The sequence below is a fragment of the Castor canadensis genome, chromosome 7, assembly GCF_047511655.1.
Source record: "Castor canadensis chromosome 7, mCasCan1.hap1v2, whole genome shotgun sequence".
Taxonomy (NCBI): Eukaryota; Metazoa; Chordata; class Mammalia; order Rodentia; family Castoridae; genus Castor; species Castor canadensis.
The window spans coordinates 12337651-12364641 of NC_133392.1; the positions used below are offsets into that span (position 1 = coordinate 12337651).

Here is a 26991-nt window from a genome sequence, read left to right on the forward strand (position 1 = left end):
CTGTGAGGGCATTTCCAGGGATAAAGTAAGGGGGAAAGTCCCACCCTGAACGGGAGTGGCACCATCCCATAGGCTGGGGGGCATTGATGAAATAAAAAGGGGAGGAGGAGGAAACCAGTTAGCACAGCACTTTCTCTCATTCACTTTCACTGTAGCACAGTGGACTTATGTAAGACTTGAGGAGAATGTTCCAGAACATATTTGAGGAAGTTGGAGGAGGCAGCTCTCCATGCATACTCAGGCTCTGGAGTATAGGGATCCAGCAGATCTATCGGGGCAGTCCAGCCCATCTCTGTTGACCTTGTGACCTTGGCAGAAGTTCCATCTGCCCAAGTCTTGGCTTCCTCCTCTATGAAGCATGAAATGCCAACTCCCCAACCTTTGTGTGCTTTATGGGTGGCCATGAATATCACAAATGTGTGGAAAACCATGGAATATATTCAGCATCAAGAACAAACAAAGTACACCTGCATATAACCACCTGGCCAAATCTCAAGGACTAACAGTGGTGAGTAAGAGCCAGAGTCACCACTAAATGATCCACTCACCTAGGGTCACAGCAGGCAAAGCCATGCCACACTCAGACTCACCTAGGGCGATGCTCTTGGAAGGGTGCTGCTGGGGTGCTGCTCCCTAACTGGTGTCACATATGTGTTCTGTGAACCCCATCAAGCAGCATGCTTATGGTCCCTGCACTTTTCTATGCAGACTACACATCAATAATAAGCTCGTTGTCCAAAACTGGACATATTTTGTAAACCTCTAGGTGAAGATGTAAACACAAGGACTAACATCTTACTGTACCTCTCTCTTGAAAATGAAAGGCAAGTGAGATGATCTCCCCAAGACCTAGTTTACCCTGTGATTCAGAAGAAGCTACAGGAACTTTGCCTTCTTTCCTAGTCTGGGCGTTTCTAAGTTCAGTCCATGATGCCACTGGACAACCTCTGCCCTTCATAAACAACACATAGATGCCTTTCTCCAGATTGAGTTGCCCCTTCACCATCTACAATATGCACTTTGCTCCCCCACTTCTTATGGCCATACTTACATCACTCTCAGTGATAAACTTGGGCTGGTGAGCGCCCGTGGGCATTTCTATAGAAGGTACCACACCAGTCTTCAAGTAAATCAAATGTCAATTCTGCCCCATAGGCCCACTTCACATGCACCTCTCAGTTTTACAAACATATTTGGCAAGTCCTATAGAACTTTGTGGTTCAGTTCAAATGACACAATATTTTTCCACTCATCATGTCTTTAGTGAGAATGAAACTTGAAGTATAAAGTATTGTGCTTACTGATGGAGCGGACAGTCCAAGGGGAAAAAGGGCTGCTTCTACTGCACAACATCTGCTTAGATGAGGCTGTGGCACATGGGGAGAGGTAGCTGGGAGCCAGCACTCTCCTTCTGGATCCTATCACTTTGAGGTCCTTGATGGCACTGCTGAGCTGCAAAGCTCGCCTTGAGGCCACCTAGCTTCAGACTCCTTATTAAGTGGGAATGATAAGAACTGTTATTATTGGAACCATTTGTAGTTCAGCTTTGCTACTTGAAGCCCAGTTCTCCTGAGAGGTTTTCTATTTATTCAAAAAATCTATGTGACACCTTCATTGTGCCCAGCCTACTGCTGAGTCCAGGGCCTTCCTTACAAACAAGACACATCCTCAGCCTTTGAGGCTTATGGTATAGATCAAGGTCTGGCACGCTTTCTCTGCAAAGGCCTCTGTCTTTGCAGAACACACGGTCTCTGTCAAACTACGCAATTTTACCACTGTAGAACAAAAGCAGCCATAGGCAGTATGTAAACAAAAAGGCATGCTGTGTACCAATAAAACTTTACCTATAAGAACAGGAGGTCAGATTTGGCCCAAGGGCCAAAGTTGTCTGATCCTTGGCCTTGAGCCTCAAAAGTTCTAGAAATTCTTTGAGTCTCTCCCAGGCCTCCTCACTGTTGCCCTTTGAGATAGAGGAATGGCCTGGTCCCAAAGAGGTCTGGAACTGTCACCTGACAGTCAGCCCAGGCCCTCACTTCTCCTGCCTGGTGTCCTAGATGGGAGTCTTGACCCTTCCAAAGAACAAACGAGTCTAAAAGGGAAAACCCAGAGGTCAGGCTGACAAGTGGCTAGAGGCAGATAGTGTTCCCCACAGGAGGCCAATCAGGATAGCCCCAGCCTGGGAAGGCCCTTTCCAGACTCAAACATTTCCCAGCAACCCAGCCCCCAACCACAATGTCTGTTCTGGTCCATGCACAAGGGTAGAGAGGTGTGCATGCCTCACATTGAAAAGCATTGAAGAGCCAAACCGTACAGAATGCCCACTAAAAGCAGGTACACCCTCAATTTGCAAAGACGAAGACTAGGAAAAGTTCGGAAATGTGCCCATGTGACACAGCTGGGATTCAAACCTGGGCCTATGCAATGTTCTCTCAGCACCACAAATATCTGTCATCCAGGCCCCAGGAAGGATCAAGAGCAAATTCCCTGCCATAAACTCAAGCAGGCAACAAGGGGAACAGCTGAGTTTCAGCCTCCTGCAGCTCTGGCTCTCAGTGTCTCCCCAGTTCTACAAAGCGGAGGCTGGAGGGTGGAGGGGGAATACTCTGCTCCAGGCCCCCAGGGATTAGCAGGTGGCTGTCAAGCCTCTGAAAAGACACAGAGTGCTGCTGTCACCATCAGACTATAATAGAGGCACACTCACCCCTCCATCTACGGTATCTATTTCAGGTTTAACATAACAATGGAGTATTGTTACCACTTTTCCCTTTCGTGCCTCCCTGCAGAGTCACTAATAAAGGATGGGCCCCACCTACCTCATTCTGGCACTGATTGTACCTCGGGGCTTCCAGGCCACTATCTACTTCCCTTCAACACCGCTAGTGAATCTTCCAGGCAGTAAGGAAATAGGCGCAAGATCTATCTTGCCAAAAAGCAGCAGATTCATCAGGTACCTTGTCACTCAGCAGATCAACAGAAGCTGGCTTACCAATACCACGGTCCACACCAGAGTAACAGCCCAGTGAGCAGGGCATTGAGTGTATGAGTAGTGAGTAGAGGACAAGGGTAGCTGAGAAACTATAGCTTAAGAAGCAAAGCACTTAGGGTATATCTATGGCTGCCCTCCTCCCCCACTCCCAGAGCAAGTTTGGCATTTGTCAACCAATAAAACAGGAAGTGTGGCAGATGATCACGCACTGATCAGAAGTCAGAGAGAGCCTGGGCTAGATACACTTCTGTATGGCTCTTTGGACCTCCATTTTCTCATCTGTTAAGTGAAAGGTTTCACAAGATTACAGGAAGAGTCAAAGGAGAGAGGAAGCCAGTCACAGCCACCTCCTTCCTGCATAACCACTTCCTACCTGAATAGCCTTTAACAACAGCTTAAAGATAACCTCTACAGGCCTTACTTCCTTTGTCTATAAAATGGGATCATCATTGCCCATAAAGCTGCTAAAGATGATGTCCCGTGCCTGGCCCAGAGACTCAGAGCTACCCAGAACCAGGTGACTAAAAGTTGCTTTGTAAACTACAGTCGATAGCATTGGAGACCCCCCACTCCCACAATGTCCTATAAATAGCAATCTTAGGTTTATGTACATCTTCAAAATTGTCTTGTTCCCTGAGGGTAAGAACTAGGTTTGGAGTGGTTTTTTATTTTTTGTGTTTTTAGAATTCTCTGGAAAAAAAAAAAACAAAAAACCTCCAAAATAGCCAGCAGCCCAAGGCGCAACTTAAACACAATGAGCGGATAAGCATAGGGAGCATTCCCCCATCCTCCATAGCCAAAGCACCAGGTGATGGTGAAGGCCAGTGAGGAGGAGGGGGGGTGACAGCCTGAGCAGGCAGCTCCTTCCTGGCTCCAGGAAGCAGCCCTGAGCCCTAGGCAGCCACAGTCACACCCACACACCAGCTCCAGACTGAGCACACAGTCCCATGAGTGGCCAAGGGGAATCACGCCCCAACACCTGTTTTTCCAAGGATGCCAGGCTGGACCCAGTCCTGGGTGTGGCTAAAAGGCACTTGCTGACACTTTGGAAGTTCCAAGGAACCCTCCTCTGTCTCCAACACCAGCTTTTCAGAGTGTAAGAGAAACTTGAGGATCATGGAGAAAACACTTCCTGCTGGGTCAGCACCTAGCATTGTCACAGTCGCAGCTCGGCTGTCTGACCATCACCTACCCAGAGTCAGTGCAGAAGCGTGGATAGCTTGGCTCCCTCTGCCTGTGACAGTCTCATCCCAAATCTGCCTACACCTAGTGTCTACTCACCCCTAAAGGCCAACTCAAGTCTTGCCCCTCTGCACGTACCTCAAACCACTAAAAGATGCCTATCCTGTCTCTCTTGCTTTCCCGTGTCCTCGTCCTTCCCTCCTGGGCTCATTCATGAACAGCCCTGCTCCTGTTTGACTGGGACAGAAGCTGAGTCTGCTGCCTGGCAGAGGACTGGAAGTAGCTTCTCTTTAGAGGAGCCTGGTCCCAAGATGGCCAGACAAGAAGAGCTAGCTAAGTCCCAAAATAGAGGGCAATGGAACTCATGTAGACAGAAGGCTTTTTGGAGGAGGGTGTCTCACTGTAACTCAGAAGGACAGGCAAGTGGACACCGAAGGAAGACTTTAGGTGTCACTGGGTGATGAGGTGCCTGGGAAGGGAAAATAGAGAAGCAGACACTGGAGCCAGCTGTGGGAGGGAAACTCAGTGTTGGCAAGTCCCAGAGGAAGAAAGGATGAGACTGGATCAGAGGAGAGCAGCAAAGGTGAGAACAGGGCCAGAAGTGGTGGGGAGGGGCTGAAGTAGAGAGCAAGGGACAAGGATGATTTTTTAAGAACTGAGCAGCACTGGGGGTTCTTACTATCACCAACCTATCTGCTTGAGACCACGCTCACAGTCAAATGAACCCTTTTGGAACTCCCACTTTTAAATTCTACAAGCATTCTGAAACAAAGGGTTTGACCTCCCTGACCATGGCAGGGGCTGAACAAGAACCTGGTTGCACAAACTGAAAACAAAGGACCACATTTAGCCTGTCCAAGTCAGGTCAGAGAACACTGATGCCAAAACAGCCTCCAAGAGGGCCATGAACAAGCCACCACTGGAACAAAGAGACTCAGAAAGGGGCAATATGGCCTGAAGACCAAGGAGGAAGGAAGCCACTCTCCCTGCACCCATCATTATCCAAGTGGCTGTAGGACTATAGCCAAGTCACCAGCACTCTCTAGACCTCAGAGCCGACATCCACTGGTTGAGGATTCAAGGTCTGCAAAATGCCCACAGGCTGCACCATCTTTTGACTCCTCACAGGGAAGGAGGGCCACCCACAACTCAGGTGGGTGTTGCCTCCCACCTGCCCAAATGCAAAGACATTAAGCACTTAGGTGGAGGGAAATGTTTGTGTACAGCCCTCAGCTAGTCCAGTCCTAAGTCTTAAGAAAGAGAAGAAAAGGTGCCCGAAAATCTTTGATCACAACGGTGCCAAAACAGCTGCATGCTCAACATGCAGAAAGCTCTGGAAGAGCCCAGGGCTGGGCCACATACATGCAGCACAGCTCTGGGCAGAAAAGAGTTCTAAGTAGCCATAGGCACCAAAACAAAAAAACCAAACACTCTTTTTCTCCCCATCCCCAGAGCCTTCTGTTTTTTTTTAATAAGTTAAAAAAAAAAAACTTGAAAAATGAAAGTTTCTGAAAATAAAATCTGCACCCTTTCCATATTTTCTCATGAAGTTAAAAATATAAGTGTTAGAGGGGGAAAGTTTTGTTTAAGGTCAGAGGAGGGGGGATGGCATGTTTTTTTGAAATCTCAGAAAATAAACAGAGTTGGCCCTCGTCTGTAAGCTCTCTGGGAATGTGACCTGGAGTGCGGCTGGGGTCACAAAGCCTTGTTTAAAGAAAAGGTCAAGAGCACACCCGAGGCAGGGATTAGGAGCTCGAACACTGTGTTCCCCTCCTCTGACCAAGGACTTGAGCACCCAGGAGATGCAGAAGCCCAGGCTGAGTGCCTGAGGAGGAGCAGGGAAGGGCCAGAGCAGTCATCCCACTGTCCATACCAAAGAATGCTGTTCTGGGCAGGCAGGAGCCATCCACATCAATAGGCAGTGGGGATACTGTCTACTCCAGGAGGACCCTGAGTGGTCCCTTAGTTGGGCTCACCACTTCTCAGCAGAAGCTATACACCAGGACAGCAGAGGGGAAGAAAGGAAGTGGGGCTCACAGGCCACCCATTCATTCAATCCATTCAAGTACCTGCTGTTTGCTAGATCCTGAATCAAACACAAGAACTACAACATGTAGACAGACAAAGTCCTGCCAGCATGGGGTTGGCATTCAGGTGCTCAGAGCCCCTCATTTTTTCCTTCTTCCACACTGACCTTCTGCCAACACTGCTGGGTACCATCAGAGGCAATGGGCAAACCATGCATAAACTCCTGAGGATGCACAGACAGAAAGGAGGGTGGGGAAGGGAACAGCCCCCACACAGCTGTCTCTAATGTGGGCCAGCTTGCATGAGTTGACTATTTCCAAGCAGGGCCCACTTGGACGAGTCACCTCACCTCTCTGAGCCTCAGTGTCCCCTCTGGGAGATGCCCCTGGCAGCCTGGTCATGCACTAGCACCTGATGAGGTACAGCCACAACTGTCCTGGTGTTTGGTGGGGGGGGATGGGGATGAGAGGGTCCTTGCTAGAAATCCAAAATATTTTAAAGATGATCTGTCATTGAACTAAGCTGCAAAGATAGGAATACAACCACTACTGGAAGGAAAATAGAGATAGGGACTCTAAGCCAGAGGAATTCGGCATTTTTTCCTTGGGGACTTTCTAATGACATTTCCTTATCCTAAAATGAGAAATCTGTACTAAATTATTAATAATGGATGGACAATACAGTTTTCATTTCCCCTCTTCTTTTTCCTTCCTTCCCTTCTTCCTTCCTCCCTCCTGTTATTTTTCCTTTTTAATTTTTTAAAAATATTTTAATTGATGTATAAATTATACATATTTACACAGGATATGATGTGACATTTCAATGCATGCATACAATGTGTAATGATCAAGTCATCTATCACCTCACACATTCATCATTTCTTTGTGATAGGAACATTCAAAATTCTCTCTTCTAGTTATTTTGAAATAGACAATTGTCTATTCCACAATAACGATAGTTATTCCACTGCATTATATCAAAAGTTATTCCTCCTAACTGACTGCGCCTGTTTCTGTTAACCTCTCCCTATCCCCACCACCGCCCTTCCAAACTTCTGGTAACTACTATCCTACTCTCTACTTGTACTACTATCCTATTCTCTTCTTTTTCAGCTTTCTCTTCCACACATAAGTGAAATCATACAGGGTTTGTCTTTCTATGCCTAGTTTATTTCACTTAACACAATGTCCTTCAGTTCCATCCATATTGCTGCAAATGGAAGGGGAGAGGGAGTGCATGGGGCCTTGGATTTCATTCTTTTTTGTGACTGAATTACATTGTGTATGTATAACACCTTTTCTTTATCCCATCCATCCATCCACTGTTGGACACTTACATTGATTTCACATCTCTGCTTTTGTGAATAGTGCTGCAAATAAGCATCTCTCCCTCCTATTCTTCAACATAAATTTTCTGAGCACTTACTATGAGTCAGACACTGTTTTAGGCCCAGGGGACACACTGATGAACAAGACAGAAAGGACATCTCCTGGGCCACACACTTGATCCTCACAACCACCTAGAGCAAGTTTGGTCAAGTATTGTCATCAATGCCATTTATAGGTGAGAAAAAGAACAGTACAAGCCAGTCTGCTGGCACACAGAAACCTTTGAGCCCAAATACATGAAAGCAAGCTAATCAGCCTTTGTCCTATGACCCCCACCCCACCATCATTCCCACCAATACCTCTCCAGGCAATGGTACTGATGACAGTCCCCAATTTGACCACTCTCTGAATTACCTGTGTGGCAGGCTAAAGGGAGAGAAACTTCCCAGCTGGCTCATTATTCCTGCCAACCCTTCCCCAGTTCCTTGTGCAAATAACCATTTAGGCTCCAGAGCAACCTTTTGCCTTCAAATTACATCCAATTGGAAAGCAGAGTCAACAGAGGCCCCTCAACTCCTGAGAGAATTGAACTTGCCCTTGTGACTTAAAGAAGGGTAAAGGGAGCCCTGGGGTCCAGGCCTAAGCATGACTCCACAATGCTCAACAAAAAACTGGATGAATCTAAAGAATCCAATCCCAAATTGTGACAAGAAAGTTAGTACAAAAAAAACCTAACATACAGAAGTTCTTTCTCCTAAATAAGGGGGCAGATTTTGTGGTAACTTGTCCTGAGTTTACTTCAAAGGACTTAAAACACTTTGGGAACTCAATTAATGAGAGGGATCATTATGCAATGAGCTAAAATTACCTGGTAAAATATTAAGAGTTGCTGAAGTTGGCTGGCAGGGCACAGGGGGTTCATTATACTGTCCTCTCTAGTTTTGAGCACATTTGAAATTTCTCATCATGAAAAGTTTTTAAAATCCTAATAAAACACCATACCTACAGGCTACAAGTGGATACATTTGAAATACTTATAGTGGGGTTAATAAAAAGAATAGCCCCTTGAATTTGTGAGGTGTTTTGCTCTATAAAGCACTTCCAATGTGCAGCATCTAATTTGAGCTCACAGGAAAGTAGGGGTCATTGCCTCATTTTGCTGAGAGAAAAGCTGAGATTCAGGCTTGCCCAAGGACTTCCTGCCAAGAAGCCATGACGTGGAGACTGGACATTGTCACGGGGCTCACAGCATAGCCTCCACACACCCTGCCCTGTCCCAGCCCCAGCTGCCACACTTGGTAGCTCCCTTCTCCCCACCCTCTCCTGTGAATATAGCCAGAATCAAATACAGGTTTGTTTGGTTTTTCAATGTTAAAAAATATTGCCTACCATGGCTCCTCTCATCATGCCAACCTCCATATTTCTGCACCCAGGGGCCCCAGCAACTATGTGGAGCTAACTGTTTTCCCAGCATTATCCTTACTACTGGATCTTCAGACCCAAGGCTTTCTGATCAGCAGACACTCCTCAGTGTCAAGTATTTCCAGTGGCGTAGATCAAGTCATCATGGAACACATCCCCTGTTCCAAACCCCAACTCACTTCTCCAGAACCTTGTTTGGAGGGAACTTAGCCACAGAGTCCCCTGATCTCTGGCTCCAACCCAGGAATCACAACGGGGAGTCTGGCCCAGAAGCCTTGTTCTCACCACCCACCTCTACTGCACCTCAGGACCAAGCCAGGAAATATTTTAGGTGACCCTTTGATTCAACACCCATCTGAGAAAATATTAGCTCCTACTGCCCATCCATCCTGTAATTTCTAGTGTCCCCTACTACTGGCCACCTCTGTGCCTGACGTGCTTTTAGAAGTATCTACCAATACGTCCCTATGATGGATAGCTCTGATGACTTCACTTCTGACCCAGGCCCCGAGACATCCTCTCTTTGTATACTCAGAACCTCTGTTATGTCTGAAACCTCTAACCTTTCCTGAGGAACACATCGTACCTGTTCTGTGCTCCGGGAGTTTTGCAACAGCGTTTGGCCAAAAGCAACAGAGTTTGAGCCAGATCCCCATGCAGACCTGGGACTGGGGCTTGGGAGCCTGTGCTCTCCATGGCCCTGTGGCCTACCCTCAGTTCCAGAGAGGGCCTACTGAGGCAGGCTTTGCTAAGGCTACTCCCTTTCACAGCACTCACACTTGGGAAGGCCCCCGGGTGCTTTCAGGCTCAGACCTGTCTCTTCATTTCTATCTGACTTCCTCAGGTTTCCCTCAGCTCCAAATGGCCAACAATGCCCAAGTCACCCATGTATGGGAGGCCCTGGGTTCAATCACCAGCACCAAAAACAAAAATAAAACACTAAATTTTGGGCTGGTGGAGTGGCTCAAGTGGTAGGGTACAAGCTCAATCCCTAGTATCATAAAACAAACAGACAAAGAGAAAAGCCACTAAATTTTGAACACTTAGCCTGAAAAAAGAATGTAAAATAATATCTCATTAATAACTTTATATTAAAGATGTGTTAAAATGATGATCATCTGCATCTGTTGGATTAAACTAAAATACATTATTAAAACAATTCAGCTGTTTCTCTTTAATGTGGCTACTAGGATTTTTCCAGTTTCAGAGAAGTCTCACATTCATTCTGTTGGACACAGCTGGTCCAGATAATAGCTCTGACATAAAATATGTGGGTCCAAACCGCAGTTCCATTTAGCAATTGGTGGATGCTGAGCAATTTTCTTTTCCTACCTGCACACCACCTTCCTCATTGGCCCACAGGAGGTCCATGTACCCACATGCTACAGCTGGGTAGGAGTCAATGATACCACATAGATCGCCACTGTTGCCACAGTGCCTCCACCTGATAATACATTCAGCAGAGACACTGATCTCCCCTGGGAAGTGCCAGGCTTCACCTAAGCCCTGGGGTCCCAAAGATGAACCTTGAAACATTCTATTGCTGGAGGCATTCCCAGTGCAGGCCTTGAAGAATTGGGTTCATGCTTACCTTTGCTAATACCTGTGTGACCTTGGGCAAGCCATGTTTTCAGTAGCAGGGCTCATAGTTCAGCTTGCAGTGATCCTTGATAACGTGGGATTTCATGGAAACCATTAATGCAGTCACACTCCAGAGAGTAGGCAACTGAGCAAGCTCCACCCCATGGACAAACCTCCCTAGTACTCGGATCTTTTTTTTTTGAGACACGTTCTCGCTATGTAGCCCAAGCTGGCCTCAAACTTAAGATCATCCTCCCTCAGTGGTCAGTTAACTGGACCACTTTTGCTAAGGTGCCATCAGCACATGGCCAGGGAGGCAAGGGGTGAGCATTCCTGAAACCTGGTAGCTCAAAGCCCCAGGAGCGAGTGTTGTGCCTCTCCCACAAACTTTGCCCCTCTGTCCTCAGTTCCCAGCCTGGGAGAAGGATTTGCAGGAACCAGACAGGTGGGGGCTATGCTGGAGGACATTGTGACAGTGGGCAATGCTTCAGGTCTAGAGGAGGAATCAGACCAGGTTAGCAGTCTGGTTAACCTGACCTCACCAACTGGAGTGACTGCAGCCCAGACACTTCAGAGAGAGTAGCTCAAAGGCTTCTAGAAAGCATTACCAGACCCTACTGACAACTAACTCCCAGGGAGTCTGTCAGTCTCCCATCAGGTACCAGGTGAGAAACCTAGACCCACAGAGGGAGCAGGCCTCAGTCTGTCCCCCTGACAGCCTTCCTGCTAGTGATATTAATGGCTTGGAGAGTGTGGCTCAGTTTTGGACTGGCGGAGGCTGGTGCTGTGGGAAAAGGAAGATCATAAGGGGCAAAGCAGAGTGAAGGGACCACATGGGAAGCAGGAGATATGGGCCAAGTCAGGCAAGAAGCATGCACAGATACTTAGGGCCAAGGATCACCAGTGTGAATGACAAGAAATAAGGCCTTGGTTTCCAGCTTAGGTGACAGACCACTCTAATAAGACTACCCAATGCTCTCTACCGAATCTGTACATGAAGCTCAACAAATGGTTGCTTGGTTCTCTGTCACCAGTTCATAGTAGGGGCGTTCGTCCAGGCCTCTCAGCCACCTCGGGGGGATCAGATGACCTGATGGCCTGGATCAGGGATGGCAGCATACAAGGGCATGCTTCCAAATGGGCAGGGGCCCAAGAAGGGAGGTGGCCAGTCGCCACTCTGAGAACCTGAGGCAGCCTGCCAACACTGAGGGCTCAGCTACACTGACACCAGAGGCCAGCCAGATCCCTCCCTGAGAAAAAGATGCCACTGCAGAGAAGGCTGATTACAAACAGTGGCTTGGGTATGGGTAGTACCATCCGGATATCTGCACACAGGCGTGGGGGTGAGCCAGGCACTGGCATCGCCAGAGGTGCTTCACACCAAGTAGAAGCTAAAGACCAGGGGAGAAATACAGAAGAGCCCAGGGCAGAGACTGCCAACCAGTTCAGTTAATAAGCCAGGGTTGGAGTTACTATCAGACCCACAAGATGTGCCTTTGGAGGAACCAGCAAAGGCAGGATTTGCCCTAAGTCCCTGGATCGGGGGTTAAAAAGGTATCATGGATGAGAGGAATAACCTGATTTAAGTGTGCAGATGGCTGGCACAGGGTGGCAAATGGGTCTGGATGGGGCAGAGCTTTGTGCTAGGGCCAGAATGAGAGAAGTCCTAAATGCAAGAGGCAGTCACGGGGTCTTCATCTTGCTGGTAATGGGAAATCACAGACTCCAAAGCATTCTTGGATGAAAATAGTTTGGCAGCTCCTTAAAAAATTAAACACAGAATAACCAACTCATCCAGCAATTTCATATCTAGGTATATACTGGAAAGAATTAAAAATAGACTCAAACAGATTCTTATGTACCAATGTATTTCCATCCTTCCTGAGGCCACCAAAGTAACAGTAAAAGAACAAAACAGGTATCTATCTACAAAGGCAGAGGGGCCTAGAAAGTGGGTGACAAGAAACCAGAACTGTTAGATCCACTTCCAAATGATGGTAGAAGGATGGATAGCAGCCATCAGCTTTTCTGGCCAGAGAAAGCTGATACTCATGTTCCCACAGGTAGCAAAGCCAACAGGAAAAACCTTATTTCTGAGCTGACAGTGACAAGTGTGCAGGTTCACAGGCTCCAAGGATCGATTTTGTGTGCATTCTCACATTAATTGTTCATCTGCTAACACACAGATGAAGCCTGCTCAGGAGAATCCATGACAGAAATTGCACCTGCACCAATTTTTAAGTCCTTTCTCCCTTTGACTACAGTTGTTCACTCTGGAGTCAAAAGTTCAAGGCCTCTAACATGCTGGGCACAGAGCAGGGACTTCCTGTTGTGTACAGGTAAAACCTCAACACCACCAAACTATGCACTTGGGCTGTGTGACTCCTGAGTTTGCAGTGTTCTGGACTCAAGAATCCAATATGGCAAGTTCATGACATTCATGGCCCCTCCACCACTACCCCACCCCACCATGAGGCACATGCAAGCCAGGTGGGATTTCTCCAGCAACAGGACAGACTTCACACTTTCCATGGCTGCTCTACTTTCCATGCTTCCCAGAAACATCACTGCCCTCAGAGTTGGGAGCCACCTTCTCCATCAAGGCAGTGATCACCATGCCAGCAGTAATTGTGTACAGTCAGCATCGCCACATGGCCCTCCTCCCCCTGCAGGGCTGGAACTGGCCTCAGTCACAAAAGGCCAGGCAGCTGCAAGCCACTACTGCTTGCTTGAGAGCCATGGCATGCTTTGAAGGGTGTGTTCATCATCATGAGGACAGGAAGGGTGGCGGGAACCTGGGGACTATGTTGCCAGGCAACGCTACAGCATTTGGGCTTGGGATGAGAGGATGTCTTGGCCATCCCCCCTTCCTCCACCAGGAGCCCTGAGTCCATCCCCTGTAGATCTTCCCTCATCAGAACATGGAGTCCTCCATCCCTCTCTACCAGGATGCTGGGCTCCACTGGTGACAGAACTTTCATCTTTCTGTCATGAGCACCTAGCTCAGGGCTGGGCACCTGTTATAGTCAGAATATGCACCACCACCCCCGCCAAATTCATATGTTGAAGTCCTAACCCACAGCATGTCAGAAGGTGTCTGTATTTGGAGACAGGGTCTTTAAAGAGGAGACTGTGTAAAGATGAGGCCACTAGAATGGGCCCTAATCCAACAACATAGGATTATGTTGGATTAGGAGAGGAGATAAGAACACACATAAAGATACACATGAACACAAATAAAGGACAATGTGAGCAAGAGTAAGGACATCTGCAAGCCACAGAGAGGAACTCCAAGTAGCTCGACCCTACCGGCACCCTGACCTTAGACTGTGAGAAAATAAAATTGTGCTGTTCAGGCCACCCAGACTGTGGTATTATGTTATGGCCACTCTAGCAAAGAAACACTGCACCTATGGGGTCAATGAAGGGTGAAGGGTGAAGGGTGAGCAGCTGGGAGGGAGGGGAAGCACTCACTCCCACCTCTCCCAGACCTCATTTGACTGACAGACCAGAGCTCATCTCCATCTCGTTGGAGGCTTCTGCCACCTCTGCTAATCATGATACTGAAATGTCAAAGGCGACTGAGAAAACCAAAAACACTTTCTGACTTTACTTTATAAACCTATCCACCACTTTTGCATTTTCATGCTCAGGAATAATTTCTGAACATCTTCCAAAGGCACCCACCTAATTTCCTGGCATCTCAGTGGGGTCATCAGTCAGAAACAGCAGCAGCCAAAAGCACAGCATATTGTGACTTTGAACCTACTGCAGGAAACAAAAACAAAAACAAAAACAACTTGGCCTTGGAGATTTCAGACTGGACCCCAGTTCAAAGGTCATCATTTTGGCCAGGCATCCGTGGCTCATTAATATAATCCTAGCTACTCAGAAGGTAGAGATCAGGAGGATCACAGTTTGAAGTCAGCCCCAGGCAAAAAGTTTGTGAGACCCTATCTCAAAAAAACCCATCACAAAAAAGGGCTGGTGGAGTGACTCAAGGAGTAGGCCCTGAGTTCAAACCCCAGTACTGTGAAAAAAAAAAAAAAAGTCATCATTTATCATATGAAGTAAAGGGTTCGCCCTATATTTTTCTTCCTCTATTATCAAGGTTCCCTCACAGTGAAGTTTAAACACAGGAACTAGGGAAGTGAAAGGACTGCTGTCTCAAGACGGGAAATCTCATCAGTGTGGTCACCTGGTGGCCTTGGCTCCCAGTCAGTCCAGTGCAAAGAGCCAAGGCACGCCCTCCCCCAGGTGGCTCTGATTGTCTTTCCAACAGATCAGGTGCACTTCACACTCCATGACCACACTACTGCTCAGAGAAAGAAACCAAGGATGCTGATCAACTGTGCTCCTCGTCAGCAAGCCAGGAGTCTCAATTCCCTAGATAGTCAGACCCGTGATGAACAGCAGAGAGAACCTACTGAGCCAAATCAATGTGCTAGGAACTCTGCACTGTGCCAACATACTCTCACCTTCCCCAAACCCAGAGACAAAGGGACTATTATTAGCCCATTTTACAGGTGAGGAGGTTGAGACCCTTTGGAAAGCTAGTATGTGGTCAAATCATAATTCAAATCCCAAGTTCTTTACTGTTTTTGCAATATTGCAATATAAAGACTCAAAGGATCTTTGCATTTCCACACCAACTTTCTCATAACAATAAAAACCTGCAGGTCACAGAGGCCAACAGCCTTGCTGAGGGAAGAGCTGGAGCTAAGGCTGGGACCCTTGGGTGCTGACCCACCCGTCACTGTTCTTGGGGCTTCAGCTGGGCCTCAGACTTCGCCCAAAGAGTGCCTACTCTTTAAAAGATGGGAGAGCCCCTCAGGAAAGGGACAGAGAACCCTTACCCTATAACTTCACCCAATGGACAAACATGTTCCTCCAGACACTAGTAACAGCCTACAGAGGAAAAACTCAGCTTATACTTCAAGAGGCATGACAGTACCATTGAATGAGATAGACACTGAAGAAGAGCCTCATAAAGAGAACTGTGCAGAGCCTCTCAGGTCTCTGACACCCCAAATATCCTTTACAATACCAGAGTAACAGGCAGAGGTAACAGGCTGATGGCCTTCTGAGTGAAGTACAGGTACGTGCTCTCCAGGACACCAAAGTGAACCACCTGAATCATTCTCCACTTGTCTCTTCCAGGGAGTTTTTCCTTCAAAATCCACACACAGCCCATCTGAACATTTACCACTTGCTAGCTCAGTCTTTAGTCTTGTCAGGGTCAGGTATCTCAATGATCAATGTAGTCCAAATTTCTGTGCCAAAGAGGAAATCATGACCTCGTGTGTCTGGCAGGTCAGTGTTGTGATCTGGGTGCTGGCCAGTGGTGGCATGGCTGGGGCGGAACAAATGCCTTATTAGTTATTAACAGCTAATCAAGCTTTGTTTCAAATAAAGCATCTCAAGTCTCTCTCACTCATGACACAAACCCTGGCTGAAGAAAAAGAACATACATAGGATGGATGGTAGGCCACCCCAAAAATCTCAACAAGAATGAGAGTAATAAGCAAAACAAAACAAAAGCCTAAGATCAGGGCTCAGCCACTAACCCATCATCAAACAAATCCAAAAACCACGCTTGAAAAGTAAGAGGTCAATGGGGACAAAGCCTAGGGAAATGAGTTCCACTCTGGGGGTCAGAGTCATGGCCCACCCACACCTGTGGCCCAAGGGTACCAAACGCCTTGAGCAGGCTGGAGAAGGCCTAAGGCTGGAATGTGGGAGGATAGCATCCCGCCCCAAACATCCATTATGACTCAAAGTAACTACAGGTGAATTTACTTAAAACCCTTTTAACAGGTCATGTGGAGTCTGCACGCTCTCTAGTCACCTCTCCTGATATAATCCGATTTACCGAGGAAAGCAGCAGAATCCCACTAGGGAACCCCATTTGGAAGGGATCACATCAAAATCCCCTTTATGCCACCAGTAAAAACCACAGCCCTTGACAGGACCAGCCTCAGAACAGAAGGTGATGGACACACCTCAAAATCATCTCCTTTGCATTTTAAGTGGAGTTGCTGGGACCCCCTTCTGGAAATTCACATTTTGCCTACTCAGGGCCCCACATAACTTGCTTGTCATTAAGTGGGCCTCTCAAAGGTAAAACCATCCTGTCTAGTTCTGTCTGTATTCTGGGGCACAGACATCAGAGGGGAGTATTCTCTTTGTTCTGTAGAAAAATTCTTGAAGCATGGGGAAGGACTTTGAAGGTCACTGGAGAGGGATTGTTGTATACCTGCCAAGGCACAACCCAGCTTCTGCTTGAAGCTCTCTCCCAAAGTCAATCACTCTCTCTATTCATGGGACCACAAAGCACAGACACAATCCTGAGTACTGGACAGGATCAGGTGTTGAGAAGTTAAAGACAACAATGGCCTCCACTGCCCCTCCCTCCGGACTGTGGCACCCAATGTCCCCTTCATCTGCCAAGCAGCACTCCTAAGCATGAGCTGGCTCCATGGCAGCCCTGCCTAAACACTGGCACAGGCAATGCTTTTAGCTGTCCTGAGAAGAGGGATCTCAAGCAATCACACTCAGGTTCATACATGAGAAACACATGATAAGCATGTCTCAGCTCATCCAGCTGGCAGGAACACGAACCAGAGTGCAGGCCCAGGTTTGTCCCATTCAGCATCTGTGGCCTTGGCTACTACCCTGTTCAGCTGGCACAGTCTCATACAAGGTAGAACTTCAAAACATTCAGAACCATTTCTGATGAATGAGGCAACACTAATACATCCAGAAGGATCACATCAGTCTATGGGGATGGATACCCAGATTCCACTGTAGGTCAAGTGGGAAAGCCTTTCCCAACAGGATCACTGAGATTGGTGGGATCCACAAGACTGGATCCAGCAGACAAATAGCAAGAGCAGGCTTATGACAAATCAATTCCAAATATTAACTCCTTAGCCTCTCACAACCTATGAGGGGTAGGTTCTGTTTCACAAATTAGGTCAGCTTCCCCCAAAGTTGCACAACTAATAAAGTGCTAGAGCCTCAGACATAAACTCCAGAGTTGAGTACAGAGTCCACAGGCTGCTGCACCTCATCATAACCTAGCACCAAAACATCTTTTTCCCCAACTAGTCAGAGGTCACTGCCTCAGTCCCTGAGCTCGTCTGAGCTAGGGCTCAGAGCTGATGGTATGACTCATTTAGAAGCTCCGGGTTGTCCAAGGTCTTCAAGAGCCAGTGACTCAGTGCAGCCGCCCCAACCAGGGTTCCCAATTTCTCTTTGTCAAGTGTACATATCTGTATATGCTAAATGTCTGTTTACAAAAGCAAAACAAAGAGGCTAATACAGGAAAACAAAATCTGTAGGAAACACATTGTTTCAGCCAGTCTCTGGGGCAGCAGACACTAGAAGGGAAAAGGCTGCAGAGAGACTAGTAAGGAGAAACTTCCTTGGAGTTCCCAAACCTGCAGGCCCTCTTGTATTGGCAGCTGGAGGGGATGAAAGAGGCTCCAAGGAACCATGCAAGTGTCTGAACAGGGCCACAGCCATCCAGGGAGCCTCTCTGAATGACCAGTGCCCCAAAGGGAAGAAGGATGTGGCTGCACATGTGTGAGGAGGGTGGGCTTTCTGGTAAACACTGCATCCCTCACCCCGGCGCCTCCCCAGGTCCTCGGTGCTATCTCACAGGGTAGCTTACGGAAGTGCCTGTCTGCAATTCACTAACTTCTAGGCGGGTCCTGTTATTATTATTAACAAAGATAAGATTACGACTAATAATAACACTCGTGACACTTGAATGCATTTCATTCTATCCCTCAGCCTTGCTCTCTAAGATGGGGGGAGAGTTCAAATTCCACTCTTGTGTTCCTCTGGAGGCCCATTTCACTTAAAGATGAAATTTCCAGAACTTTTTTAAGAACTCAGTAGGTTTTTTTTTTAACCCCATCTTTGAACTAGTGTGCCAAGCACACTGAGGTTTTTGCTGCTGGAAGGAACATGTCTATTGTTTTACTTAAAAAAAAGCCATATTTACCTCTCAACTTCACACTTCTCCCAAGAAAATGCTAAAATCTCTAGACTCTGGCCCCAGCTGATGGTCTTTAGCAAGGAAAGCTATGGGCAACATGACAGGGCCACACTCACCTGACAGAGATGGTCCAGCCAGGGAAGGACAGCATGGTGAATATGCCATGACCAATTCTGTTGAACTCTGGCCGTGAAGAAAAGGAAAGAGGGCTGCAATGAAGAATAATGTGCCAGCAGTGGCTTCAAAGGAGGCCGACTGCTCTGGACAGCAAATGCAGGCCACCCTGAGGAAGTGATGTTTGTGCCAGACCTTTCAGGTCAAGGAAGAATTGAATAGTAGAGGACAGGGGAGAAGGGGTTCCAGGTACATTCAAGGAACTCAACAGAGGCTCAATGGCAGGAGCAGACACACAGGGCAGATTGGCACAGGGGCAGCTGGCAGGGCAAGGCAGGGCCAGCAAGGCCCTCACTTACAAAGGTCAACACCCAAGGCCCAGAGCTGATCGTTCTGAGAGGGAGGCCTGAAGAGCCGAATCAGCAACTTGTGTCAGCCCTGATTGCCTCTCCAGGATTAAAGTCTGTAATGCTCTCTGAACACGTCTGCACCACAGGAAGCCTCGGGAGGCCAGCCCTTGTTGCTCTTGTACAGGGCTGAACAAGATCCTTGGGCACATGTTAAGGGGCTACAAGACACTCAGGAAATCCCTTCCATGGGAATGGGGCTCCAGACACCCACCTGTATACCCATTTTTCCTCCTCACGGGAAGCGCATGACTATTGTCTATTGTTCTGCGGCAAAGTCACCCTAATTGTCAGAGAAGGGGCCACACGCTTCAACCACCGGGGATAACTTGTTAGGTTGTCTAACTTCCTGTGAAAAGTCCCTCTTTGTTCAGAAATATGCTGGCTTATTTCTGTGTTTCTATTAGGGAACAAAGTTACCTGGAAGAGTCTGGTGTGAGGTAAGACAGTTATAATCAGCCAGTGGCCAAGGCCTGCAATTCTACCCTGAGGAAAGGCTAGACAATGCCCTGTCTGAAAGGAGACCTCTCAGCCCAGGGGTGAGGGTGGCTGGTGTTAACCATTCCCAAGTCACCCACAGAGAGACACAAGTTGATCCCACCTGCAGACCAAAGATCTGGGTCAGGTCCCAGATGTCAATTCATAGGGACACATTATTCCGTCTCTCCTAAGTGCCCTAAAATGGTGACATAATGATGATGGTGACAATGTGGATGACTATCACCGAAAACTACCTGTCACACTAACTACTCCTACAATGGCAAGTGCTCAGCACTCACTACCTGCCAAGTGTTGGTGATACAAATCTCAACAACCCTATTATTATGCCCATTTTATACATGAAAACACAGAGGCTCAGAGAAATTACATAAATTGCCAATTATCCTAACTGACTCCCAGAGGAGGGAAGATTCCAGCCCAGGCTGTCTGGCCTCACCACTACACACACCCCTCTTGTGCAATGAAGGAGTGAAAGGGACGTGGCGCCAGCTGTGGCAGGTCCTCAGACACCAGCTCCATGGGCTGCTCAAAGGCAGTAGGAAGCCAAGGTGGGGCTTCCTAAATAATGAATCTACTTTGCACAGAAAAACACTACATTGAGGTTTGGTTTGTTTTTTTGTGGGGGAGTGCAGTACTAGGGTTTTAATTCAGGGCCATGTGCTGACTAAGCAGATGACCCCAGCCCTTTTTTATTTAGTTCTGAGATAGGGTCTCACTAACTTTACCCAGGCCATCTTCCAATTCGAAATTCTCCTACGTCCAAGTAGCTGAAGTATTAGAGGTGTGCACAATCATACATGGCCAGGTTTTTAAATTATTGAATTATGGAATTATGTGTTCTCAAATTAATATAAAGGTGATGCTAAAATTGACTTCGTTGGTTCAATTCTCCCACCTGCTGCTTCAGAAGTAGATGAGAGAGAAAAAACAAATGCATAGATTTCTCCATCTATGGAGGCAGAGAGAGGCATGGGGCAGCCTGTGTCCAAAAGAGGGACTGAGTTAATACCATGGGCTCTACCTTGTTCTTTGCCACCTTGCAACAAACCTGGAGGTCCCAACCCTGCTGGACCCCAAAGACTGCACTGGGGATCAGCAAAAATGAGGCATTCTGCCCTCTTCTTCCTCTGTCTGCAGAAACCAGTCTGATTTGGCTCTCCTCGTGGGCCCATATCCTGGGAGGCAGCCTCTTGAGTTTGGGCCTGGCCTGGCAGGGGAGCTAGGGAGAACCACTGTCAGCCTCCCAAATCCCACATCACCATTTGTGTGTCTGAGCAGGTGAGGTCCTTGTCAAACCACTCCAAGTCTGGTGGGTGGCGCACACCACAATTCTAGCTACTCAGGAGGAAGAGGTATGGAGAATCAAGGTTTGAGGTCAGCCCAGATAAAAGAGTTGGCAAGACCCCCATCTCAGTCAATAACCTGGGCATGGTGGCATATGCCTCTCATCTTAGCTACAAAGGAGGATCTATGTAGGAGGATCTTAGTCTGAAGTTACACCGGACAAAAACATGGGACCCTACCTGAAAAATAAGTAAAGTAAAAAGGGCTGGGGGCATACATCTCAAGTAGTGGAGCACCAGCCCAGCAAGAATGAGGCATCTGATCTGACCCCTTCATTTTATGGAGGACAGTTCAGGCCACCATGGCTGGGCGTACTTGCTGTAGGACCAAGACTGGCACAGTGCTCTATGTCTCTACTTGCCCCTCTCCTCACTCCCTAAATCACAGACGTCAGTGCAGCCTCTAGCCCCTTGCCACCCTATGGGGAGGGTTGCCTTACTGAGCATGGGAATCTTCACCTGGTCATGGTGAGGAGCCAGGAGCCCAGTGTTCAGCAATTATGACTGGTGAACTAACAAGTGCCATCCACACCAGTGCCAGGAAACAAAATATATGTCCCCAGCCCACCCCACCACATCATCCAGCCCAATCCACACCTGGGGAAAGAGAAGGAAAAGACCCTTGGCTTCTTCCACCACAAAATAGGAGAAAGAGCTATGATGAATCCACCTTCTCTGCCTCCTACCCCAGTTGCAAGGGCTAGATAGATAGCATGCTCCCTTGGCGACCCTCTGTCCTTACTATTTAACTTCCTCACCCTTAAAAACACACAAGTCATAAAAGGGGAGGAAAAGCTGGTTGGAAGGTGGCTGAACATTCGGGAAGGGCATTGTTTCTAAAAGTAGGTTAAAAATCAGACAGCTCAGGGCTGCAGCATCATCAAACAAACTTCCCTAGGACAAGGTGAAGCACAACTGCCTCACCTCAGGACATCCTGGGATAAGCTCGGGAAGTCCTCTGTCGCTAGGTCGTCCTGGACTCCATGGGGTGAGGGGGGCTCCTCAAAGAACCTCTCTGCTGGGCCCAGAGAGGGAAACAAGATAATTTGGTGCCTAAAGACAGGACCTAATGCAGACCTCAGGGCCCAGACTTCAGCCCTTGGCAGAGACCTGCCCCAGGCAGCCTCAGAAGCCTCCTTGAAATGCAAGCAGCTGAGGGGATACAGCCAGTGCTCTAGATTACGATTTGCAGGGCCAGGGATCTCCTGGAGGACCCAGAATGTCTGGAGCTATGCATTGCTTTCTAGAGGGGCTCTTTGCTTCTACCTTGGCAGAACCCAGGTACTTCAGTGGTGGTCAAGCACCCAACTGTCTTGGTCACCAGAGCTGCCATAGCAAAGCACTGCACACTGGGAGCTTACACAACAGGAAGTTATTGCTCACAGTTCCAGAGGCTAAAGTACAAAGTCAAGGCTTAAGGACATACAGCAGCTGGCCATCTTTCCTATGAAGGGGAAATGACGAGCTGGAGCAGGAGAGAAAGAAGCCAACAACAGAAAGAAGCAGAACCAGAAACTTCGAGAGGAAATAGAATGAGACAAACACCAGATGACATCACATGAGCCCCGCCCAGGACTAAACTTCCCAGACATATGGGCCAACAAATTTCCTCGGTTTGTTTGTTTGTGTACTTAAGCTAGCTGACGTTGAGCTTCTGTCACTAGAAATAGGAAGAGCTGTACCTAATCACAGTCTTCTTGCATAGTTTCTTGGACTTCAGAAGAGCCAGGCTACAAAATGACACAGCAACAAGATGTAGATGCCCACAGTGAGCCCTCAAGGTGGCATGCAAGCAGCTCACTGTGATAACAGACAGAACCTCCTGAGAGGTTCTGTCAAATCTGAGAAAAGCAACTCTGTCAGCCTCTCTCTGACTTGCCTCTTGCCTGCCATCTGTCTCTTCTCTCAAGATGTGTGTGACATGAGTTATGGAAAAGACCCATAGTAATTAATCCATTAGATTTAAATACTTGGGAAGAAGGGAAGAGAAAGGAGAAAGAAGTGAGGAAAGGAGAGGAAAACTAAGAACATGACCAACAAGAGACTTAATTTCCCCTCTAGCCAAAAACAGTTACACTTTTAAGTTAGAAAATTTGAGCTGGCTAGTCATGAATGACTGATCATAGGACTCAGTAGGCTGAGGCAGGAGGATCTTGAGTTCAAGACTAGCCTGGGGTACATAGCCAAATTCTGTCTCCCCAAGCTGATGAGCCTATAGAATGGTATTCTAGAAAATACCAACGTTCTACCAAAAAAAAAAAAAACAAAAAAACAGTTATTCCCTGCTCAAAGCTCAAAGAAGTCTTTATATAGTGAAAAGATCTTTTTCATTCTTTTGTAGGACTTCTTAGAGCCTTTGATATAAAATGTTTATCAAGGGCCAGAGGTGTGATTCAGTGGTAGAGCACTTGCCTAGCATGCTCAGAGCCCTGGGTTCGATTTCCAACTCTGGGCAGGGGGAAGAATGCATGTGCATTGTGACTCTGAGAGGAGATATAGTAAGAAATATTTCCTAACATATTTGACCATGGAACCGTGCTTCTCAGACACACCTATCAACATCTCCTGCAATGATGTCTCATGGGACATTGATTAAGAGAAGATCTAATCAAACCTCCTACTCACAAATGAAGAAAACAATGCTCAGAAAAACACAGTGCCTTGCTAAAGACCACAAGAACTGTGGCACAGTTTGAGTAGGATCTCTGGTTCCCTGCCTCCCTGCACAAGGCTCCTCGAAGCTCCACCCATCACGGGGACTCCAAAATAATGCTTATCAGTCGTCTCTCAGTCACCTTCTGAAGCCAAGGCAAAGAAACAGTGAAACAGAAGCTCAAGACATTTGTGTAGCATCTGATTTCAGGAACTCACTCATGGGCTGGGGTCTGGGATATCTCCATGCTTCCTAGTTCCAAGAGACAACCTCGACCCTACTTTCAGGTGGGCTCCATCAGCTGCCAAGTGTCTCCATGTGGAAGGGGAAGGAATCAGCAACTCATGCACATACACCTGACAACACAAGAGGTGAAGCATAAATGTGCAAAGGAAGAGTGAGTTCCTGAAATTAAAAGTGCAAATATGTCAAAGGAAACTTCATACACATCTTACTGGTTCAATTTTAACTTCCTTACCTAAAATGATAACATTTCCTCTTTTTTTTTTTTTTTTTGGAGTACTGGGGATTAAACCCAGGCCCTGAACATACTAGGCAAACACTCTACACTTGAGTCACACCCCAACCCCTTTGATTTTGAGGTAATATCTTAATAACTTTGGCCTGGCTGGCCTTGCACTTCAGATCCTCTGGCCTCTGCCTCCCAAGTAGCTGGGATTACAGACACGCACCACTACACCTAGCCAGACATTTCCAATTTTTAAAGCAAATGGCTAAAAAGATAAAGAGTTTAAAAGAGTTAGAATCACAAGATTCCAAATCAGGTATTAATTGGATCTTTAAAAAAACTGATCTCCACAGAGTGCTGCATCACATTGTATTTTGGAGAGAAAAGGCCAAGGCTACTTCTGGAACCATGTTCTAAAACTATTCTGCCCACTATAGTAGCCACTAGCCACATGAGGCTATATGAATTTTAATCTTAATTAAAATTAAAGTACATTAAAAATTCAATTCCTTGGAGACACACTCCAAGCTAGTTAACAGCTACCGTGATGGTCAGCAGCTTCCTCGTTGCAGAAGATTCTATTGGACAGCACTGCTCTTGGCTCTCTGACACACCTTGCCAATCATGGCTCATGGCCCAGGACAGGCCACCTAACCAGATGGCCAGAGTGACCACGGATGACCTGGACTCCTCAGTTCAACAGAAAGGCAGTAATAACTCACTCACCAATACCTCCCTGGGTGGGGTCGGAAGTCAGCTGGTAGTGGGGGCGTAAGAGACACAGGATAAGCAGAAATGTTAAGGCAGAGAAAGAACCCACCAATGGACAAAGCCACAGGGAAAGGGGGAGCATGGAAAGCAGATGGAAGGAATTGTCTGTTATCTGAGGAAAGCGCTCATCCCTGCCACACTTGGGCTGGACTTCCAAATGACCTTTACTGCATGCGACTCCAGCTGCCAAAGCCAGCTCTCTCTATACCAGGGCAGGCTGGGAGCACCAGGGAATTGAAGGATTGCCTGCAGCGGCCCTCAGCTGACAACTGATGGATAATAGTTTAAGAAACCCTGTAATTGGCAGAGGACTCCAGTGAGTATTCTATGCCCTTTCTCAGTTCCCAGGGAGCTAGAGTGCCAGTTACCCAAAATGGGAAGGTGCTTTGCTGGCACATCCTTTGCTGGCATCCTTTCTTTTCCCATCACTTCTCCACTCACTGCTGGTGTTTCTTAGGACCATTCCCAAATACACTACTTACACTCATATAATTGCTTCAGAGCCCACCTCTGTGGAACCTAAACTAAACGTATGGTAGGCAGACGCCATCTTTGTTCTTGCAAGTCAAAAAACAAGCATCTATTGGCTCTGCTGAATTTGGGGGACAAGAACAAAATGAGAGAAAATAAATGCTCGTATATCACTGATGGGCACACAAAATGGGCAGCTCTTTGGGAAACAGCTTGGAAGATTCTTATCCACCTACCATATGACCCAGCATCCCACTCCTAGGTATTTAGTCAGGAAAATGAAAACTTCTGTTCACATAAAAAGCTGTCCATGAATGTTCATAGTAGCTTTATTGAAAATCACCAAAAATTGGAAACCAAATGTCTTTCAACTGGGGGAGGGATAAACAATGGATTACTACTCAGAATTAAAAAGGAACCAACACACAGCAACAGGGACAAGTCTCAAAGGAACTGTGCTAAGTGAAAGAAGCCATACTCAAAGACATTCAGTAGTATTCCTTTTCTATGTCATTCATGTAAAGACAAACAGGCAGAAAACAGACCAGTCATTGCCAAGGACTGGGGACCAGGGTATGGGGTGACCACAAAGGGGTCTGCAGGAATGGGCAAGAGGATGAAAGTGTTCCTGATTGTGGCAGCAGCTATACCACTGTGCACATTTGTTAAAACACACAGAGCCACACACTTTTAAAAGGTAAATGTTATTGAATATAAATTACATCTCAAATAAGGGGGAAAAATAAAAGACAATACTCTAGACAAGGCCATCAAAACATACTCTTGGACTAGTTAAGCCCTAGTCTATTCCCACTGCTACAAGGCCATGAGGAAGTCTTAGGCAGCCCATCTCCAGTTGCTGTCCATCAGTGGACTGTGCCACCTTGCCCAGTGCTCTTAAGTGACATATTCCCATCTATAATGGTGCCCCCATATATATATATATATATATATATATATATATATATATATATTAGATTTGGGGGCTGGGGAGGAGAATATTGTCTTGCCAGTTCAGAATCACTGCTTTAGTGTCTCCTGTGGCCACCTGGAAAATATGTCAAATACTGCTTACCAGGTAGAGAATGTTGATTCAAGTGTTATTAGAGAAACTTAAAATAACAGTCACCAGAGAACTCCAGGAGAATTGAGGGCTGCAGCTGGAATTATAATGAAGAGGGCACCAACGGGTGAATGGACTAAACACAACGTGGCACGTCCATAAAGTGGAATGCTACTTGCCCACAAAGAGGGCTGCAGTGCTGACACATGCCACAGCATGGATGAACCCCGAAAACATTATGCTTAGTGAAACAGGCAGATACAAAAGGCTCCATATTGCAAGATTCCATTTATGTGAAATGTCCAGAATAAGCACATCCACAGAGGCAGAGTGCAGACTGGTGGGAGCCAGGGGCTTCAGGAAGGCAAATGAGGAGCCACTGCTAATAGGTGCGGGATTTCTTTTGGGGGTGATGAAACTATTTTGGAACTAGACAGTGGTGCTAAGGCCAGGTTCCAAAGTTGGAACAACATCCTTAGTCCCTCACCACTGACTCCCACTCCTCTGCCTCCCCACACTGGCTTCCAATGACCCCACCAGGTCAGCACCACACTGGCACTCTCATGACAGCCCAGTGCATTGTATTATTCCAGGCCACTTTCCACATTATGTAGCCCTGAGCACAGGGGCCAGATCTGCCTGCTCACCGCCCACTCTACACCAGCCC

At 47.2% G+C, this 26991-nt stretch overlaps 1 protein-coding gene across 3 annotated transcripts in view; it reads right to left on the minus strand.

Moving 5' to 3' along the window:
• The window catches only part of Grk5 (G protein-coupled receptor kinase 5), a 193247-nt gene that overhangs the window by 129316 nt on the left and 36940 nt on the right, over positions 1 to 26991 (minus strand). Inside the window, exon 2 of one of the 3 annotated variants that reach the window (XM_074078205.1) lies at positions 23769 to 23906. The exons of the other annotated variants lie outside the window; for them this stretch is intronic. Within the exon in view, the coding sequence (XP_073934306.1) occupies positions 23769 to 23772 (4 nt within the window). The 5' untranslated portion in view covers positions 23773 to 23906. The remainder of the gene's footprint in view (positions 1 to 23768; positions 23907 to 26991) is intronic. 3 annotated transcript variants of the gene reach the window in all.